The sequence below is a fragment of the Mastacembelus armatus genome, chromosome 22 (assembly GCF_900324485.2).
Source record: "Mastacembelus armatus chromosome 22, fMasArm1.2, whole genome shotgun sequence".
In the NCBI taxonomy this organism is placed as follows: domain Eukaryota; kingdom Metazoa; phylum Chordata; class Actinopteri; order Synbranchiformes; family Mastacembelidae; genus Mastacembelus; species Mastacembelus armatus.
The window spans coordinates 10,599,548-10,619,873 of NC_046654.1; the positions used below are offsets into that span (position 1 = coordinate 10,599,548).

The 20,326-nt window shown below is 40.1% G+C and overlaps 3 protein-coding genes across 4 annotated transcripts; 1 reads left to right on the forward strand and 2 right to left on the reverse strand.

Moving 5' to 3' along the window:
- Positions 1-15: 15 nt before the first annotated feature.
- Positions 16-7,011, reverse strand: reep1 (receptor accessory protein 1). Of its 2 annotated transcripts, XM_026306810.2 has the most exons (8): positions 6,889-7,011; positions 5,396-5,468; positions 5,175-5,251; positions 4,924-5,044; positions 4,491-4,604; positions 4,086-4,248; positions 2,628-2,881; positions 16-1,536 (listed from the first exon to the last, which is right to left on the reverse strand). In XM_026306810.2, the coding sequence occupies exons 1-8, from the start codon at positions 6,918-6,920 to the stop codon at positions 1,465-1,467; spliced, it is 906 nt and encodes a 301-aa protein (XP_026162595.1). In that variant the 5' UTR covers positions 6,921-7,011; the 3' UTR covers positions 16-1,464. The 2 variants fall into 2 exon arrangements, with proteins under 2 accessions (XP_026162595.1, XP_033180908.1); XM_033325017.1 differs by lacking the exon at positions 2,628-2,881 and having other exon boundaries at positions 6,889-7,008.
- Positions 7,012-8,114: 1,103 nt separating this feature from the next.
- chmp3 (charged multivesicular body protein 3) lies at positions 8,115-11,001 on the reverse strand. The gene is made up of 6 exons (XM_026310298.1): positions 10,845-11,001; positions 10,378-10,438; positions 9,772-9,951; positions 9,490-9,611; positions 9,270-9,384; positions 8,115-9,107 (listed from the first exon to the last, which is right to left on the reverse strand). Exons 1-6 carry the CDS (start codon positions 10,887-10,889, stop codon positions 8,965-8,967), a joined length of 666 nt encoding a protein of 221 aa, XP_026166083.1. The 5' UTR covers positions 10,890-11,001; the 3' UTR covers positions 8,115-8,964.
- A 1,186-nt stretch (positions 11,002-12,187) lies between these two features.
- hspa4l (heat shock protein 4 like) lies at positions 12,188-19,345 on the forward strand. Its single transcript, XM_026307990.1, has 19 exons — positions 12,188-12,536; positions 13,648-13,705; positions 13,893-14,033; positions 14,236-14,358; positions 14,438-14,537; positions 14,654-14,787; positions 14,873-15,117; positions 15,204-15,280; positions 15,366-15,517; positions 15,649-15,755; positions 15,928-16,061; positions 16,505-16,698; positions 16,978-17,052; positions 17,183-17,326; positions 17,769-17,894; positions 17,997-18,104; positions 18,421-18,540; positions 18,749-18,910; positions 19,008-19,345. The coding sequence occupies exons 1-19, from the start codon at positions 12,430-12,432 to the stop codon at positions 19,194-19,196; spliced, it is 2,496 nt and encodes an 831-aa protein (XP_026163775.1). The 5' UTR covers positions 12,188-12,429; the 3' UTR covers positions 19,197-19,345.
- The last annotated feature ends 981 nt before the right edge of the window (positions 19,346-20,326 follow it).

Here is a 20,326-nt window from a genome sequence, read left to right on the forward strand (position 1 = left end):
AATAGAAAGAAATGACCTCCAACACTAACACCGATACTATTAATGCTGAAACAAATTATCTGATTTTTCCTCTTTCATTTTTTTTTTTCATCATGTATCCATTACAAGTGCATAACAAGTGTATCTACAACATTGGCGTGAAAGATGTGTAAACAGAACAATTGTACCTGAGAAGCTTTTGTTTCAAATCACCAGAAACGATAAGATGAAATGATGAAAATTATAAATCTACTCCGCAAATTCAACAACAACTTACACAGTGAGACTTTGTCTAAAATGTTGCCAATGTTGCGGCTCAGTGAATAAAGTAGAAGATGAATACATAAAATGCATCACCACACAATATTTAAATGTAAGTTTGTAAACCTGCAAACCAATAGAGCCACTCTCATGAATTAAAAAAAAAAAAAAAAAAAGATAAACAAGCAAGTAGAAGGTAAGAACATTGCTCAGTTAACAGCAAAACATTACACAGTGATTTCAAACATGGTATTAGAACCATGTTTATATACAGTAAATATTAACTCATGTCAGACCCTATTTGTGCTACAGCCAAAAGTATCTCTTTCTTAACTGGCCTGAAATTGCCAAATAAACTGTGAAATAAATGACAGAACATGCTTAGAACCTGAACAGCAGATTGTCTGCTCCACTGAGCAAAACCTCTTGTGGTAGTAACTTTCTTCTTTTATCTGTTTTTACTCTCAAGAGTACTGTGGGCAATAATTTATATTTTTCTTAATATAGTGCAAAGTGATTGTTTAATATGAACATAATTATGTTAGAGATACCACAATGTGTAGAGACAGTGTCTATATTTGTACGCTATATCTCTCTTTAAGGCTTCAATAAAGAGGTAAACAACAGAATATTTTCTGCCACTGCTGTCCTAACTTTTCATTACTGGCTAATCCAATCAGTTCTCAGGACTTGTGATGATGAATTTGTTGAAAATTCAGATGTTTCACCAGAGCAGATAGATTAAGAATAAAAACAGCCTTGCCTTTTCTTTTGATCCTTGGCTTGTAACACATTCTGTAACAGTGACCATGTCACTCTCGATGCCAGCTGTAGGATTCAGTGACAGTACATTCTGTTTATTAAAGAGTAGACTAATGACTGGGAAGACACACATGCAGTTGCCTACACAAACCTGATATATAAAATAAAGTCAAATCAGAAAAATGAAGTACACGCAAACTGTACATAAATACATATTTAGTTACCCAGAAACTCAAAGTGTCTATTAGCATGGAGTTCATTCACTCATTTTATCCTAACTCAATGTCACAAAACCTCATTTATTGAATCATGAGCCATGTATAATATATATAGAGGGGTCATCATAGGTCACTTTGGTAATACCTTATTCCAAAGCAATGCTGCTTCAGTCATGTAGCTTTTGGCCATTCAGTATTTTTACTTCTTGCAGCAAAGGCAGCTGGAGTAGTCTTGAGGACAGTTTCACATGGCTTCACTGTTTGAAGAAAGAGCACTCCTGGATCTTGTGAGAGGCCTTAAGATTCTATGAGGAGGCTGGGAGGGAGGACACAAGAGGAGGATTGAGTTTAGTCAGCTAATAGCTACAATGTGTTGTAGTCTATTTAAAAAATATGGTTAGGGTTAATTGTGTTGTTTTGTTGCTACCAAATCCCATGAAAAGCCCAAAGCCGACACTGTGTTAGTCTTATTTTCACCATTGTATGACTTCCTAACACTGTAGGTCTCTCTCTGCAGTCTAAAACCCATATGTTCTTACTGTAGATGAAAATCTTCCAAATAAGTTTATAGAGTCTAGTTTTTAAAAAAAAAAAACTTTAATAATTCCCTCTAACAGTTGGGCAATGCAGTTGTTTTGGGAAACATTGCTACAAAAGCAGTAAGTTGCACTTTTTTGGGGGGGGGGGGCTCATTCAAAGCTGCAGATTAATACACATGTAGTGCTTTAGTGGCTATTTATAGCAGCAGGATGGTGCCAATGTTCATCATAGTGAAGGAACATGTAACCCGAGGTGACTCACTGATGTGTTCACACGTCTATAGCACAGAGGAATCATTTTTGATTACACAGCCAAGATTTGATAGGATCAATTTGTGGTTGGCTTTGGTCTTCTCATGGGATTTGTTGACTCTAAGAAAAATATAGAATAGTATTCCTTAAAACAGTGTTCTTTCATTTAGTTGGGCATCACTGTGACAGACAAACTGATATTAGAAATGTATGAACGAATCCAGCACAACCATTTACATAAAGATTACAAAAGGAAAATTTACAATCAGGGGTGAAATATACCAGAAGGCAATCCCATGTCAGAATGTCAACAATGTTTGGATGTTTCCCATGCCGCATTTCCAAACAAATGAGATGCTGCACATATATAAAAGCAAGATCACACATTCATTTGCAGTAAAAAAAAAATTCTTCCAGTAAATTTAACGGCTTCAGCATCATCAGTGCAGAAATCCTATTAGCAGCCTGACGCTCCACATTTGCAGAACTACTGACCCATGATGATTCATTTAGCTACACAACAGTGAAAATTAGTGAGTCCGTAAGTAAATCACCACTCTCAAGGGGCAGTTAGAATCAGGCAGCAGCTGAGCGGCCACGATGACGAGGCGTATACCTCAGGAGCCTTCCTCTTAACCAGCCTGAGCTGTGGAGGACTCAACACTGGTTGATCCCCTTTCTCCACTTCCTCAGGCTGCTCCGGAGCTGGAGGAGTGGGAGTTGGAGAGGGTGTGGAGGACTGGGGTGTCAGTGAGGGCGTAATGGTTGTGGACTCAGACTCAGAGGGTGAAATGGTCTGGGACGGCAACTCCTTGGAGTTCCATTGGTCCAAACTCAACACCTCATACTCAGTCATGTCAAAATCCTGTCCTGTACCATGGAAAAAGGTGTTGAACAGCATATAAATCCTGTCTCTGCTCTATTGTATCGAAAACCAGATACATTTTATGTAATTGCTGTAGAGCAGCAACTGTATATGGTCAGTGGGGATTATGGAAGTTCATATTACAGTGCATTATCATCATGCAGACCACAGTGCAGAAGCCAAAGAGTGTGTTATTATAATGAGCAAACTATTTGTTAGAGCACAAAGAAGCATAACTAGGCTATTTTTATTAAATTCTACTCTGCGTGTATCAAAGTGATCTTAGAGACCCAGGGTTTGTTACATTCTATATTCATCTTATTGTCAACAAGTCTTATTGAACATCCAGCAATGAACTGATCCTACTAAAAAGAGGCCAAAGCCCGAGGAAGCTTTCCTCAGTGTCACAAAGCTCCATTGTTGTCCTACAAAGAACATGGGCACTGTAGTTCATTTTGACTCAAGCCCAAGATTGTCCTGTTGCTGTAAATACACTACTTACTCCTGGTTTAGAAAAGTGTCCAGCCGTTTTAGAAGATTAAAGCCTTGTTTAATAAAACAAACAAAAAAAAAATGTATATGTTTTGATCCATTTTTGAAACCAAGTGGCTTGAGCCTGAGAGCCACAGAGAGATTTTGGAAGTCAGGAATTATTTGTAATAAAACATGGATGGTTTGGGTTTGTTCAAGGGATTTGTTGACAATTAGAAAATACAAACCCACACTGAACCTGTCCTTTAGTTTAGATGACAGTTTAGTCATAAACTTAGCAGCTGTTAACAGAATTAATTTGTCAGTTTTCTCTCTTAGTAATTAAATGTACAGATATTTCTGTACAATGTCACCAGGTAGATCTGAATGCTATGTTACATGTGAGCTGTATCGCAGGATGGTTAGTCTGGGAGCTCTGTGATGCCTGTCCTGCTCCAGACAGGAAGGCGGGACTGAGGTTAAGGGGCCACTCAGGAAAGCAGAGGTACGAAACAATATGTATGAGCTTAAACAAGCTTCAACAGGAAGACAAAAATCTACATGACAATCTGTCATGCACGAATGAACCAGACACTGATATTTTGTTAGAAAATAGATTTTTAACACAACAGGTTTTAATAATGCCTCTATATCTATTACATTTTTGCAATTTCTATAAAAGTCATGACTTTTTATTGCTAAGTGTCAATAGACAGTGTGCCAGTAATATCTCCTCACCCTTGTTGTAGTTCTCTGACTTGCTGCGCATCATAGTTCTGGTCCGTTGCTGTGCTGCTGCAGGCTGTGTGGTTCCAGGACTGGTGTTAACGGGGTCTGACTGGAAGGAAGACAGATCCTGCATACTGAAACTCCTCAATCTGTCTGACAGGACCCCTTGGCCCTAGAATGTAAAAAAAAACAAACAAAAAAAAACAACTGGTTTTCATGTGGCTCATCTTGGTGAAAAAAAGAATCATTTGCTATCTTACTGGATCTTTTACTTCATACACAATCACTGAAAGCTTTAAGCTGACTTTATTGTATGAGAAGCAAACAACAGAACAGGCTTGATACCCTCGCATACAATGACCCTGCACTGTTGCCCCAGGTCAGTACAAAACAAATGTCCCGAGTCTGCAGTACCTTTGTTGCAGCCATGACAGCAGCTGTGGCTGCAACGTTCAGCCCTTTCCTCCCAAAATGCACCAGTGTGTCATAGCTTTTGTCCTTGGCTTGGCAGATGTAGTCATCGATGTCCTGAAACAAAGCCAAAAAGTCATGTGAATATAGTGTCGTCGTCACTGTCACTTACTTTATGCACAGTGTTGGTGTGTTTTATATTGCTGCATTGTGCTATTGAACTCAGTGACTTTTGAGCTTTACAAAGCTCACTTATCTGTTTCCTGACTCACACAGGGGAAAAAAAAGGAAAAGAGCCACTTTTGTTCTCTGGACATTTGAAAATAACTCAAAATCGGTTCGTCACATAATCAGGCAGACTAACTTAAAACCTAGGCCTCTCCTTGCACTGCACCAGAGGAAGTAAAGGAAGATACAACAAAAGATGGGATTTCACCTTTTCTTTCGAGGAAAGCGTGGGATGAACAAATTTCCTGTATAGCACACTGGAGCCTTTAGTGTAAGGGGACAGCAGCCATACCACAATGGCTATTTTCAGTTCATAGTAGAAAGGAAGCCTGTAATAGAAACACAAAATGGCAGCAAAACATAATAATCTGGAACCTGGAATGTTTTTCATGCCTGTGACAACATATGTTATGTGATAAAAACAAAATGGTGAAGGAAAAGGAGACTGAGGTCACTTACCAGCAAAGAAACATATCTGTAAAAGCTTCCACAGTTGTAAACAGAGCAAAGATTATCCAATACATCATCCATTTCACCTACAATGGCATGGAAAAGTTAAAAAAAAGAGTTAATACAGCCACATGTAACACTGGACTACAATCAGATTTACAAGGAAGGTGGGACCTGATATCATTTTCATTGAAAACAGCCATAATCCTTAAAAATAATAATCCACTCACATATTCTTTCACATCTTTTGACTTCACAGCTTTATAAGATGAATATGCAGGATACAGAGTGCCAAACACAAGTCTGGAAGACAGAAAATGTCCCAGTCAAATCCAGACACAAGACAACACTGCAGTTCAACATATATTTAAAATGTGCATGAATAATGTATAAATTCAAGGCATTTCAAATATAATAAATGATCATTATGGATAACACATGGGTTAAGCAGGCACATTAAGATAAAATGTCAGATGTTAGATTTCGTTCTCTAAACAAGCTCTCAGGTGACATTAAGATAAGAAAACTAAGAGCTTTTTGCCTCAAGAGAGAAACTATGAAATCGGCTGGGAAAAAGTCAGATTTTGTCCTGGCTGACCAACCTCCAGGGGTGAGATCAAATTTGCAATTTTTTTTTTTTTTCCTTTATTTTGAAATTTTTTATTAGGTGTGTAGACACCTGTGCTGTCCGGGCAGAGAAGGCACCCCGTTGAAGTGCTACAGCCAAGCAACAGCTGTGAGTGTCCCTGATCAGATTACTGACCCACATCATGTTGCACCAGCTCAGTCTGGCCAACTAACTGGGTCTTAACAGAGTTTGGGAACACAGGGACACTCAAAATAAATGCATCAAGCTCTGAGCGACCCCACTGAACCTTTCTCCTGGAGATTGAACCTAAAATGACCTACTTAACCATACCAAAGCTAAGACAGTCCAATCTACAGTTTGTAATAAGATCATGTAATCTAAATTTACTTCACTATTTTGAGGCTTGGCCATGCTGTTGGTATAATCCAGACCGTCTGCAATGGTGCTGATTCACAATTTGTGCAGGTAAAAATAGCAAGAACCCACTGTAATGAATGTTATATTCCTAACTATATGGATACACTTGGATTATCACCTTGCATTTTATTACATGTATGATAACTCTTGGATGGTAACTTGAGAAGGCTGACCCATCCCTTTTGTTTTTTTTCCAATATGGGACCATCATCAGAGACTATGGCTCCACATATGGACCGCTCCCGTTGTTCAGTCACGTCGTCGCTCAGTGACATTTAGGCTTCAGCTAATTAAAAGACGCCTCTGATATCGAGAATTGACTCACGGTAATAGATTATTTAGACAACCACGTCACCTCTTTGTCGGTAATAAAAACAGGGCCACTTGATAAACAAAGAGTGCCAAGCTGCTGAGCGCCTGACAGCCTGTTTAGAAATACAGCACATCTATCTTTCCAGGCCCAGTCCCGATGAAATGGCAAAGTACAGTCCTGTGGAATTATTTTCGGTCAAAAATGAATAGATTGACATCTGATTCCAAACACTGCCGTATGAGCCTGCATAAATACATAAATGACGGGGCTGCTATAGGACGCTCCGCTCTGGCACCGTCAAACAGCGTCTCAAATACCCGCAAATACAAAAACACGCAATTTATTATTATTCTAGGCTGTCACATAGCGTATGGAATAAACATGCAAAAAAAAAACCGACTTACACCACAAGTCTAGAGATGATCCAGGAGACCATTGCGCTGCAGAGGCGACAGGACGCGCTGTCTGCGGGGAGGGGCCCAGATGACAGGCGCGTCCAGGCGGCAACGTCCAGACGCAAACAACGCAACGTGATGCAGCACGAACACGGAGCAGACTGTGGCTGTTACCCATAGATGGCAGCGTTGCATTGTACTGGCAACACAAACACCAAGCGGCTGCAAATGACACGTCTGCTCATTATGGGTTAACCTGCCAGTTATTTTGGCTCTATCACACATCGCACAGAACAGAGGACAGTTTAGAGTGTAAGAACAGTATTAGGTGTTTGGGTTGAAAAATGATTACTTCTTCTCCTGTTGATCAATTAAACTCTGAATCAGTTATTTGTGCCAAGTCTATGTGAGCACAATTATAAACTAAACTAGCATTCTCATATGTACATACATGTGCCTGTGCTCTCATTAAATAAATAAATAAATTGTATAAGAACCTTCATGTTTACACACCATTAACTTTACCACTGGAGTTTTACCTCACTTTTAAGAACCGACTACATCAGCTAAAGGACATACACACAAATACTGCATCACATTTCATTTTAAATTTCTGATCTCTGATCACCAACCTGAAAACTCCTGCTTCATTAGTGCAACAGTACCTGTGCTTTTTCCAGTCTCTGGCCTACACATTGGAGCGTGAGAGAAGAGTCGAGGTTTTGTTACAGTACAACAAAAGCCACAGAGAAAGGACCACTAAAGGGGCCTTAAGAAATCTAATCCTTTAGTTCAGTTTAAAGCCAAGGGAAGGGCTTCATCAAAGTAGACCTAAATGCAATAACCATATTCCGTATTTGTTCCTTATTAAAAACTGACACTGTAATATTACCAAGGAGTAAACTGATGACTCCTATCATGTCACAAGTTACATATTAAAAGGCCAGAAATTAATCATCTGATACTTTGAGTCATGTTTGCTGTTTTTACTGCAAGATAGAAGCAACCATGTCATTTAACTCGTGTCACCAACATTAGACTGTCTTGTGCAGTTGTGTCGGACCTGCTGACTGGGCCATGGCAACCCAGCAAGTTCACATTTCTTAAAGGCTTCTTCCTGACCAGACTGGCCCTAATACTCAGTGTTTATCGTGACACAGTAGGTCTACATCACTGCAAATCGGTGTGATCAATGCTTAAAAGCACAAAGACAGTCCATTCCTCTTACTGCCAACCTGTGTTCTTTAAAGTTTATTTCCTTATTTCTTTCCCCATTCACATAGAAAAATTATACAGATAGTATTTCCACAATACATGGGTACTGTACTAACCAACTTTTCCATTTCTGCTGGATCTTCCTGCTTCACACACTGTCAAGCAAGTCACACACTGAACAAGCAGAGCGTTAATGTAAGAAATGGGTTACGGTAGCATGCACGCATTTTTCTGATGAGTGTACTTCACATATATAACCACATACTGAATAGATACATATTGACTGTACAGAAAATACCAAAAGGGGAATCCACCCATCACCTCTAGTGTTTTGGATAAATGTAGGCCAATTACTGGTAACAGAGCAGCTGCTGGTTACAATAGGTAATCTAATAGATTAGAATGACACTGATTTATGTCCAGAGTGGCTTCGACCAACAGTTATAAAATAACTTGTCTGAATCATAAATACCAAAGTACTTCCACCACCAGCCCAAAACTTAAGACAGGATAAAAATATGATAAAGCACTGTAGGCACAGCAGGCTTTTCATATTTACACATTATATACACTTTCTCAAACCTTCTCTTTGACTTTGGATAATAAAGAATTATCAAGGGTTGACGCTCTTAATAAGACAAAAAGCAGAAAAACTTTCTCTTCTGGCTGAATATACGAAACGTTCTATAAAAAAACCTTTTAATGAGATTAACTGTCGTAGCACAACATTAACCCAAAATGATTATGTGAAATAATAATAATAGTCATATGAAGCAGAGTGGATGCTCGGCGCTATAAAACCTGCTCCAGAATCATCTCTGTCCTTTATGGAGTGAGATAACTGACTTTACAGGACAGTGGCAGTTCACCTTAGCTCCTCAGAGCTGCCAATCTTGACTGCATCGCTTCAATGTCCTCCTCTGGCTCATCTTCTTCTGAAGCTGCAGTGGCTCCAGGAAGCTCCACAGGAGGCAGGGCATCTGTCACTTTGCTTGGCGCTTTACCGAGGGCACCTAATAGAACAAATATGACCATGAAACCAGAGCTTTCAGCATGACTGATTTGCAGTATAAGTCATTCTGTGGTTTGGATTAGAAAAGTTAGTCACTAAATGATTTCACAAAGCATGAATCTAAGATTATTTTGTGATGATTTAGTTCAACAAATATTTTTACCTGCTGTGATCTCAAAGAGGATCTTGTCAACTTCCTCCTCTGCTGCTTCCTCCATCTCCTCACCGTCTTCCATGCTCTCAAAAGTGTCTTCCATCATTTCCTCAATGATGCCAGCCTGAAATAATAATGTGTACATGATGCCATGGTTTATCAACTTTCAAAGAAATATTAACAAATGATAATTGGAGTCAGCAGCATTATGCTGGACGCTGCTGCTGACCTTTGTCATCTCCTTTGATAGCTCCCTCATTGTGGCCTGGATCTCTGGGATTTTGACTAAGCTCTGCATAGCTTTCATGACCTCTGTGCTCTTCTGCAGGGATCCAGCTACACGAAGTAAAGCTTAAAAACACAAAAAATATGTTCTCTTCACTCACAGCACAGAGTAGTACATTAAATTCCATAATAGACAAGATAACAGTTACTAATAATCACAATAAAGCATATAACACAGAATAATGTGAAGCCACTTTCTCCTGTCTTGCTGTATTCCCACACTCACCCAGCTGATTCTTCATGCTGAGTAGTACAGAGTTCATTTGGGCTTTGGAAGCATAAAGTTTTGTGATAGCTCGTTTGGACTGAACCATCTCCTTTGCGAGAACCACACACACATCCTTCTGTCCCTTCTTGGCAGCATCTTTGATAGATCTTTTAACTCTTTCTTGTTCTCTTTGAATATCTGAAACAAAAGGGCACATCATTACACACAGTACTGTGCAAACGTTTTAGGCAGTCTAGATGTGTAGATTCTTATCACACCATCAGGTGCCTGACTGATCCCACGTTCGTTGTGCTGTGCAGGACAACAAGTCCATAAAAAACCCACTAGAGTTCTTTTCCGTTCTTCTAGCCAACATGCCTCTGGGATGTGTGAGTAGTAACCTGGAGATTTTTGAAGTGTCCCTTTTCTGTTTCACTTCTGTATTTTCTAAATTACACAAAAGTGATTTTCTCTTCAATGTGTTTTACATAGAAATCTCAGAATAATCATAAAACTACATCAGAGTTAATGTATTTATGGTCTGGACGTTTTGATACTTAATAATTTCCTTACTTTAATGACTCAAGATATCAACAGCTGTTTTGAGGTTAGACTGATGCTTACCTCGAACTTGTCTATCAATCACTCTCATCTCCTTCCTGATTTTCTGAGACCACTCATTGATCTGAAACGATAGAAGAGAAGAATAAATGTTAAACTAAGCCAAAGTAGGACCGCTGAAACTGATTGTGGTGCCACCTGAAGCAGCACAATCAGTTTGTTTACGTTGAAGCGACTGACGTGTATGCTAACTAGCTAACGTTAGCTGCTAAACACAGAGGCAAAATAAGAGACTCAATGGTCTGTTGACGAAACAGGCACATGGAGAAAAATGACAAAACATTAAATGTGGCACTGGCTTATTTATAACTAACTTTGGTTAGATATTAAGTTAGGAAGAAGTGACGCTAGCAACAACAGGGCAAACCTGAATTAACCTGACAGCTAGCTTAACGTTAGCTAAAGGCACTTTTTTTCTATACGGACACAACTCTTACAGACAGGCGTCGTCTCGATTGGTCAGGACTCACCAGATCTTTTGGTGGTTTCTCCGGTGTTCTACCGAACAACCCCATTGGCACTTCTAAGTTAAATACCAAGCTAACCTACCTGACTACAACTAGCACTTCCTACTCTCGTCCAGGCCCCTCGGGCTGCGTACAAACAGGAAAAAACGCTCCTCGGCGAGGAAACGAGGAAACAAGGAAACAAGGACAAGTGTTCAAGTGAAACCGAAACGTCTCAGCGAGGAAACGAGGATTTCATATTAAAGATATTCACATATAGGCCTACATTTTACATGGGTTTTTTATGGACCAGTCACAATTTTATTTCAATAAATATCCAATTAATTAAGAATATAAAAATAAAAGATATATTTAATTCGGGAAGATTTAACTGTTAATTATATATTACTAGATATTTAGATGATATTTGAAACCCCGAGCTATGATGAGTCAAATCAAGCCAACATGTCTTGAATTGCCACGGTGCATTTAAGCTTGTGGACATCTGGATTTACAGCAAGAAGGTTCCTGGTTCGAAACCCAGCAGGGGCCTTTCTGTGTAGAGTTTGCATGTTCTCCCTGTGCTTGTGTGGGTTTACTCCAGGTACTCCTGTTTCCTCTCACAGTCCAAAAACATGTATGTCAGGTTGATTGGTGACTCTAAATTGCCCATAGGAGTGAGTGTGAGTGTGTGAGGTTGTTTGTCTCTATGTGGCCCTGTGATGGACTGGTGACCTGTCCAGGGTGGACCCCTGCCTTCCACCCAAAGAGAGCTGGGATAGGCTCCAGCAGATCACTGTGACCCTGGTTAGGAATAAGTGGGTATAGATAATGGATGAATGGAAAATAATAATAATGATAATACACAGAGAACGTTTTCCACATATGCAAACATCTATATTTGTTGTTACCGTGGCTGCATGGCAGACACTCCCTAATGCATCCATGGTTATAACATTAATAGATGCAATATTAACATAGACCAGAGCCTGTTGTCAATATTTCCCTGGCTAAAGGCTTTTAGACATTTTCTTTCAGGCAGTGTGCCACTCCTTGCAATCTAAAGATCTAATCTAATCTAATTGGTATTGATCAATTAAATGTCAATAGCAGTAATTTCATAAATGTCTCAGTAAAGTGAACACGTGACCCCTAAGGTGGCTGTCTCTCAGGTGTACGTCCTAACGTCACCACAGAGCGAGTGACGTACACTCCGGACTCATTTCCAGGGCGTTCTAGATGTTTCTGTTATCGATTGGCTGTCGCACCAATCACGTCAGGACGAGCTGCATGACGCAGCCAATGAGAGCCACGTGGGGGCGGGCTTGAGGAGCATCCCCTGCTAGAAGCTGCTGGGTGATGTTAGGGCCGCTTAGGAGTGGGAGAATCCGCTCATCGCTCCGTGGGATTACTCTGAATGAGTTTTGCTATAAACAGCCCGACTTACATAACACCTCGTAATTCAGCCAGCGCACCCTCAGCTAGTGTTCCCGTCTATTTAAAGAGGACAGGACAAGCGTAATTATATTTAATTGTGGTTTAGACCGCCATTGTATACATTTTTTTTCTCATAGGTGTCAAGCACTGTCGCTGCGGCAGGTAACTTATTATGTCAGTGGTAGGCATTGATCTGGGTTTCCAAAACTGTTACATCGCTGTGGCCAGGAGCGGTGGCATCGAAACCATTGCCAATGAATACAGTGACAGATGCACACCGTAAGTATAAACACTGACAGTCATCATCATCATCATCATCACCACCACCACCGCGTAATGAGCTCCGTCTGAGTTTGTTACGCAGTGTTTGCGACTGGAGGCGCACCGGCGGAGCGGTGATGGTAAAGAGGCAGCTGGGATGGCGGTGGTAGTAGCTATGAGGCCTGTGAATTGTCACGGCAGGTTAACGTAGGTCAAAATGTCGCATACAGCTTTTCTGAAATCAGCCATTCTTCTTCCAGACAGTTTGACAGCACCACGGCGCTGCGCAGTGCGCCTCAAAGTTGGCTGAGGCAAGAAACTTGCATTGGTTGTGTTATGTAGCGTTTAATGTGTCAGTAGAAGATACTGCTCGGTCTGCAGGGAAATAAACAGAAATGACATGGCGATAGCGCCTCTGTTATGGCCTGTCAAAAAGCTACATCCGTGCTGCCTTCCAGGACCAACCCTGAAATTAGATGTACTTAAATCCTGGGATGCATCATTATTTTAATATTGTTTCATTTAAAGAAGTTATAATAAAAACAAATCTTAAAAAATGGATATTTGCATGAGGGCTACTGGTTCTGGAAGGACATACATTTGGGATGCAATTTGACATACATTTGCTGCAGCATCCTGCAAACAGGGGCGTGCAGCTGGGAAGGGAGCGAGCATTGTACCTTTAAGTGCATCGGGATATTTTTGTGGCAAGGTGAAACTAGAGAGTTACTGATCACAGCCAACCAGTATGAAATAGATCATTAAGCCTTCCTGTATTTCCCCTGGGGGATTAAGTTTATTTTATTTTAGTGTGAAGAAAGACTCCATCTTTGAAGAATGATTTACTCCTCCTCTTCTTAAAAGCCAATTTAAATGAGTTTGAGAAGTGATGTTTTAGTGGACAGGCTTAATTTTGAAGGTGAACTGTTCTGTCTCACTGCTGCCCTAGTTTGTGCTTTTCCTCAGACTCCCTTGTGAAATTTATTTAATTGAAACTGCCTCTGAGTACTTGACATTTGATTCTGTCTGCAGCAGTCAATTACAGTTCTGCCTCGTCGGCCACATCTGTTGACAGGACTATTTTTGGTGTAGCCTTCCTAATTTGCTGATGTATTTGTCTTCTATCAAGGGCTTGTGTGTCTCTGGCCTCAAAAAACCGCATGATCGGAAATGCAGCCAAGAGTCAAGTAAGACCATCCATTTGTCAGCAATTAGAAAATTGTCTTATTTCTGTAAAAAGAAACACAAAACATATTCAAATCATAAATGATACTAGAACTGCAGTGTTTTTTAAGTTGATCATGCTTACAATTGACATTTACAGAGTAAGTTCTATTAAAATTGTCTTTACTAAATTGAATTTTCCTGTTGCAGATCATAACAAATTTCAAAAATACAGTCCATGGGTTCAAAAAGTTCCATGGCAGAGCATTTGATGACCCATTTGTCCAGGCGGAAAAACCCAAGCTGCCTTACAGCTTACATAAACTGGTCAATGGAAGCACTGGAATTAAGGTAATGTACTGTGCAAACCTTCATGTTCCATTTTCCTACACCTTTATTCTTTTAATTTGTGCTGTTCACAATAAGTGAGTCAGATTTACAGATGTTATATTTAATAATTAGCCTGAAAATAACTTGTTGTTGTTTTATGCCTAACACGCTTTACTCTAGTTTCTATTTAGCCTTGGAGGTCCTTGTTGTACCATGTTTACAGGTGCGTTATTTGGACGAGGATAAAGTGTTCACAGTTGAGCAGATCACAGGGATGCTGCTCACCAAGCTGAAGGAGACATCAGAGATTGCCCTGAAGAAGCCTGTGGTGGACTGTGTCATCTCTGTGAGTCATCAAACATTACAGGAGAAACTCAGCATCATTCACAGGGTGGCTTACTGAAACATATTTCTCTCTCTTACAGGTCCCAAGTTTTTTCACAGATGCTGAAAGACGATCAGTGTTTGATGCAACTCAAATTGCAGGGCTGAACTGTTTACGGTTAATTAATGATACTACTGCAGGTAAGCAATTTTGACTTTTTAAGATCAGACTCAATAACATAGTGTATCTAAAAAAGACATGAGTAGAGTTACTGTACTGAACCAAAGATGACAATAAATGTTTTTCCTATGAACAGTGGCTTTGGCTTATGGGATCTACAAACAGGATCTTCCTACTCCAGAAGAGAGGCCCCGAAATGTGGTCTTTGTGGACATGGGACATTCATCGTTTCAGGTTTCTATCACGGCCTTCAACAAAGGCAAACTAAAGGTTAGAATTTGGTCTTTTTCCATCGAAATCCTCACCTACACATGTACCTTTAAGCTCTAAGCTCAGTCTCAGTCTGGTCTGTCAGGTCCTTGCCACAGCGTTTGACCCGTACCTCGGTGGGCGTAATTTTGACGAGGCATTGGTAGATTACTTCTGTGAGGAGTTCAAGGGCAAGTACAAGCTCAACGTGAGGGACAACCCAAGGGCTCTGCTGCGGCTGCACCAGGAGTGTGAGAAGCTGAAGAAGCTCATGAGCGCCAACTCCTCTGACCTGCCTCTCAACATAGAGTGCTTCATGAACGATATTGATGTTTCCAGCAGGATGAACAGGTACAAATGACACAGAACACATAACCACCATGAAAACTTAATATTGTAATTGTTATTTTTTTCTTTTCTTAATTTGTAACATACAGGGGCCAGTTTGAAGAAACATGTGCTCAATATCTGATGAGAGTAGAGGTACCATTGAAAACAGTGCTTGAGCAATCAAGTAAGTCCTTCAAATGTTTCAATTTATTTCTTTGAACAATAATTGAATGAAGAATCCACTCAGACCTGTATGTGTTTTGTGGCAGAGCTGAGCCGGGATGATATCTATGCTGTGGAGCTAGTTGGAGGAGCCACGAGAATCCCGGCTATCAAAGAGAGGATCACCAAATTTTTCTGCAAAGACATCAGTACCACACTCAATGCAGATGAAGCTGTAGCGAGAGGCTGTGCACTTCAGGTGTGGTTCTTCTCTGAGAATTAATACCTAATAGTCCATCTAGAGTCCTGTAGAAATATTCTGTGGCTCATGATAACACAGTAAATGTGTGTTTACTTGTGCGATGTATGTGTGTGATTGTTTGGGTGTAGTGTGCAATTTTGTCTCCAGCATTTAAAGTGCGTGAATTCTCCATCACTGATGTGGTTCCCTTTCCTATTACTCTTCGCTGGAAATCACCAACAGAAGATGGACTCGGGTAACAAACACTCTACCTGTCTTAATTATAAGGCAGAAACGCTACATAAGACAAGACTTTCTGTCTCTGTAGTCATTTCTGTAAATAGTAAATCAAGCTAGGTCAGCCAGCTTGAAGATGTAATATGTGCTGACTTTTTTTGTTTTTTTCTTTTGCTGCATTTTTGTTACAGAGAGTGTGAGGTGTTCAGTAAGAATCATGCTGCCCCCTTTTCCAAAGTAATCACCTTCCACAAGAAGGAGCCCTTTGAACTTGAAGCCTTTTACAGTAGCCCTCAAGATCTGCCGTACCCAGACCACAGGATAGGTACTGGTTGCTGCTCTGCTTTCTGAAAATCATACATGCCTGTGTATTATTCCTCCTTTAGTTCTGCACACAATAAGGCTGATCCACACTTTACATATGAAAAACTATGCAGTTATCTGGCTCCTTTTATCAACGACATAAGTTTACAGTGGTGACTGATGCATGTGCCCAAAGTAGTTTTCTGGGTAGCCCATTTGTGACTGAGTCCCTGTGGGGATCTACAAGTGGGATTGTAATTAGGAATAAGGCACAGTTTTCCACAGATGGGTCTTAATGAGTCAGTGAATCAGCATCATTGTCTGCATATGCACGTGGAGGTGTGCACTCTCAGGTGGGATAACAGTCTGTAACTGCCACCTGTCTGTTATGGGAATATGCTGAGGTCCTGTAATTGATGCTCTATTACAAACCACCCACTTCATTTTCTCTCCATCTGTTACCAGGATGTTTTGCGGTACAGAATGTGATTCCTCAGCCAGATGGAGACAGCTCTAAAGTGAAGGTCAAAGTGCGTGTCAACGTCCACGGTATCTTCAGCGTGTCGAGCGCCTCTCTGATTGAGAAGCAGAAAGGAGAGGGAGAGGAAATGCAGATCGACTCAGAGCCAGTGGTGCAGAATGGCAGAGCAGAAGACCAGGTGCGGTGACTTGTGCAACGATCACGTTTGTGTAGGCAAATTCAGCCTGGCAGTGTGTTTTTCCCACACTTTGATCCACACTGAAATATATCAACAACTCTGAGGTTGTGTTTCCAGAAATTTGCAACCGTCTTTTATTTTTTCCATAAAAAAAGATCATGAGGATTTATATTCTCACCTATTCCATTATATTTGCTTATTTTGATGTCTCAAATAAATATGGTTTGTAATGTTTGATGAATCATCCCTTTACATTGATGTATATGTCTTGTGTCTCAGACCAAAATGCAGGTGGACCAGGACGGCCAAAGCCAGTGTGACCAGCAGAATGAGGATAACAGCTCCAGCAGTAAGGTTAGCTGGGCCTGAATTTAGCAATGCTAAAAACACACTGAGATTTTTAGACATGCCTTTCCTGAGGTGACTGATAGTTCTGCAGCTAAATGGTGTGATTGTTTTTTTTTTTTTTTTTTCGTAAATCCAGGAGGGTGCCTGTGGGGAAAAGCTGGACCCAGCAGCAGGGTGCAGCAAGGCCAAAGTCAAGGTGAAGAGCATCGACCTCCCCATCATGTCCAACAACATTCGACAGCTCGACAGTGATGTCCTAAACAACTTTGTGGAGTATGAGGTGAGTGCTCCTACTAGCTTTTTGAAGAGCTGTTTAAAATGCTGATTATACTTGTTACCGTCATTATTGCATTTTGACATTTTCTAAGCACTGACTGAACTGAACAGGAGCCACAGTGTTTGTTTGATAGTTGCTAACTGACCTAGTCTGTGCCAGCATAAATGTCCTGATAACATTTAAATGTGTGCTGGTCTGTATCTCTTTCTATCACTAATTGTAATGAACAATCACTTAATGGTGACTTAATGCAACCCAGAACAATTTAAACAAATCTGCAATGACATTGAATGAATTCATTCATTCATTTTGATGGAATAGTTTGTGATTTTGCATGGATTGTGTTATGGGTTGTCATTACTGAGACTGTTGACATGTCTTAAATGTCTACGAAAAGACTGTATTTGCTTATTTTGGGACTATTTTATGTGGCTTTTCCTCACAGCGTCAGATGATTATCCAGGACAAACTGGTGAAAGAGGTGAATGATGCTAAAAATGCTGTGGAGGAGTATGTATATGATCTACGGGATAAACTTTGTGGGATCTATGAAAACTATGTCACTCAGGAGGTAAGTGGTGCTCTCTTCATACTAGTTCCCCTGACATATTAAAATTTAGAAGAATTACTGTATTTGCTTAATATCTGTCTTATGTTTGGTCATTAAAAACAGGACAGTAACCGACTGACCCTGATGCTGGAAGACACAGAGAACTGGCTGTATGAGGACGGTGAGGAGCAACCCAAACAAGTGTACGAGGAAAAGCTAGATGCGCTCAAGGTTGGTTTTTATTCACTCAAAGGAGATTTTTACGGTGGCTGACAAGGGCAAACTTTTATCCAAACTTTGTTCATAGCATCCCTCAGTTTGGGGTCCCCCCATCGCCTGGCACACTTCCGTTGTGTTTTCGCTCTTGCGTGTGTTTTCTCTCTTGCATGTGTTTTGGCCGTTGCAGCGCGTTTGACCTTGTCGACCACCGTAGATTTTTCATTTTCAAAGATTTTACAAACTACCAGAAGAACCTAATATCAATTTACCAATCTCTACTATTATACTCTAATAACTTTCTGTGCTAACATAAACTGTTATTTTCCAGAGGTTGGGTCAACCCATTCAGGACCGGCACAGAGAGCACGAGGACAGGCCGAGGGCTTTTGAAGAGCTGGGAAAGAAAATGCAGCTCTACATGAAGTTTGTGGATTCCTATAAACAGAAGGTAAATGGTGATATGCTGGTTTTACGTATTATTTACAAAAAAAATAACTAGTTTTACAATGAGAAAGGTGTAAAAGAATGTGTTCTTCAAAATATTAGTTATTCATGACACCTAATTGTGGCACTTTTATTTTGTAGATGTCATGTTATTTAAACCACTGAGTTGATTTATTATCTGATAAGTTGTGTTATCACACATTCTTCACCAGGACGAGCGATACCTGCATTTGACTGCGGAGGAGATGAGCACTGTGGAAAAATGTGTGAACGAAAGCATGGGCTGGATGAACAGCAAGATAAATGCACAGAGCAAACTTGCTATAACTCAAGATCCCATTGTTAAAGTAGCAGACATCATTGCTAAAATACAGGTATGTGGAAGACTATTTAAGATGCACTTCTTTCTTCTATTAGCAGTGAGGAAGTGATTTTCTTTTTCCAACATATTCTACACTTAATACTCACCAGGAGCTCGAGGATGCATGTAATCCGGTGGTCAACCGGCCAAAGCCCACAGTGGAGGAGGCCCCTGAAGTGAATGATCAAACCAGTGGCGCTCATAACGGTCCAACAGCCAAGCAAGGAGCAGAGGGGAAGGGAGACGCAAAGGAAAGCCAGCAAACCAAGCCTGGCACAAAAGAGATGGAGGTGGACTGAGATTTGTGTCTGAGAAGCAAACTCTGCAACAATCACTGCATTTACCGTCACTGGCCATTCAGACAATCGAGACGTCAATTCCTGGGACCATTTCTCACAGCCACTTTTGTGGATTTGTTTTTTTTCCCTCCTTTTTTCTTTTTTTGTGCACCCACATTGGACTTTACCTTTTCTTTGTTTTCACCCTTTCATCCTTATGTGTGACATTGGTGTGCTTTACTCTCAAAGGTTTGACATACTGAATAAATGAAAGAATGATGCAATAGATTAAACTCTTGATTCTGATGTAAAATTGTTTCCTCTGTCACACAGCCAGGTAAGCTTTGTGTGCAATCCATGTGTCTCTGAAGTGTGCAGTAGCAGTAGAAAATCACCCATAGGACAAATAGAAAGTGCTGTCCAAACAGTTGCTATTGCAGAGCTATTAGTTTGTATGCAATAATACAAATTATATATATTTGTATTTAATACGTTTGAAATGTCCATGTCTGGAAACTGTAAATACTATTTTAGTAAATAAAAGCAGCCAGAATAGAAAGTATATGTACATAAAGAACACATTCCTAATGTTACATTGGCACTGCTTGATACAACAGATCTCTTTCATAAGTGATTGGTTAGCGTTTTCCTTTTTTTTTCTTGCATTTTTCCTTATTTAAGTTGAGATCTAAAGATGGCAAAAATAAATGAATTTGTCTGTAAGACCATTTTTTAAAAGTTTGACTTATTTTTATTTTCAGCAGCTTAAGGTGAAAGAAACCGACCGAATATCCTATATACCTATATCTGAGGGAGGTCTTGGAATGAGATCAAGGCAACTCAAAAAGGTGGAAATGTTATGCTATGTGGAGGATATGTACTAACATTTGATTCTTCTGCAAAAAATTCAAAATGGGAGGGGCCCAACTATAAGTGTAACTAAAGCAACATTTATCTTCACACATACACATTTCTGTGATTTTTTTGGAGTCCTATCCAGTAAAATTAAGATGAGCTTTATTAATCCCAGCAGTGGGGAAATTCACTTGTTATGACAGCTCACAGAGATGACATAAAGTGCAAAGGCAGAAAAACAAGTGTTCATGCAGAAATATCAAAAAGTGTGCAAAAAGTATTTACCAAAGTGTATA

Bases quoted from the DNA above. Each gene is read 5' to 3' on its own strand.
- reep1 (XM_026306810.2), bottom strand. From the start codon at position 6,920: ATGGTCTCCTGGATCATCTCTAGACTTGTGGT. The intron at 5,469-6,888 runs GTAAGTCGGTTT...TCTGTCTTCCAG, and splicing joins ATCATCTCTAGACTTGTGGT to ACTTGTGTTTGGCACTCTGT. The intron at 5,045-5,174 runs GTAAGTGACCTC...TTTCTATTACAG, and splicing joins ACAGATATGTTTCTTTGCTG to GCTTCCTTTCTACTATGAAC.
- chmp3 (XM_026310298.1), bottom strand. From the start codon at position 10,889: ATGGGGTTGTTCGGTAGAACACCGGAGAAACCACCAAAAGATCTG. The intron at 10,439-10,844 runs GTGAGTCCTGAC...CTATCGTTTCAG, and splicing joins AGAAACCACCAAAAGATCTG to ATCAATGAGTGGTCTCAGAA. The intron at 9,385-9,489 runs GTCAGCAGCAGC...TTATTATTTCAG, and splicing joins TATCAAAGGAGATGACAAAG to GCTGGCATCATTGAGGAAAT.
- hspa4l (XM_026307990.1), top strand. From the start codon at position 12,430: ATGTCAGTGGTAGGCATTGATCTGGGTTTCCAAAACTGTTACATCGCT. The intron at 14,034-14,235 runs GTAATGTACTGT...CCATGTTTACAG, and splicing joins ATGGAAGCACTGGAATTAAG to GTGCGTTATTTGGACGAGGA. The intron at 18,541-18,748 runs GTAAATGGTGAT...ATTCTTCACCAG, and splicing joins TGGATTCCTATAAACAGAAG to GACGAGCGATACCTGCATTT.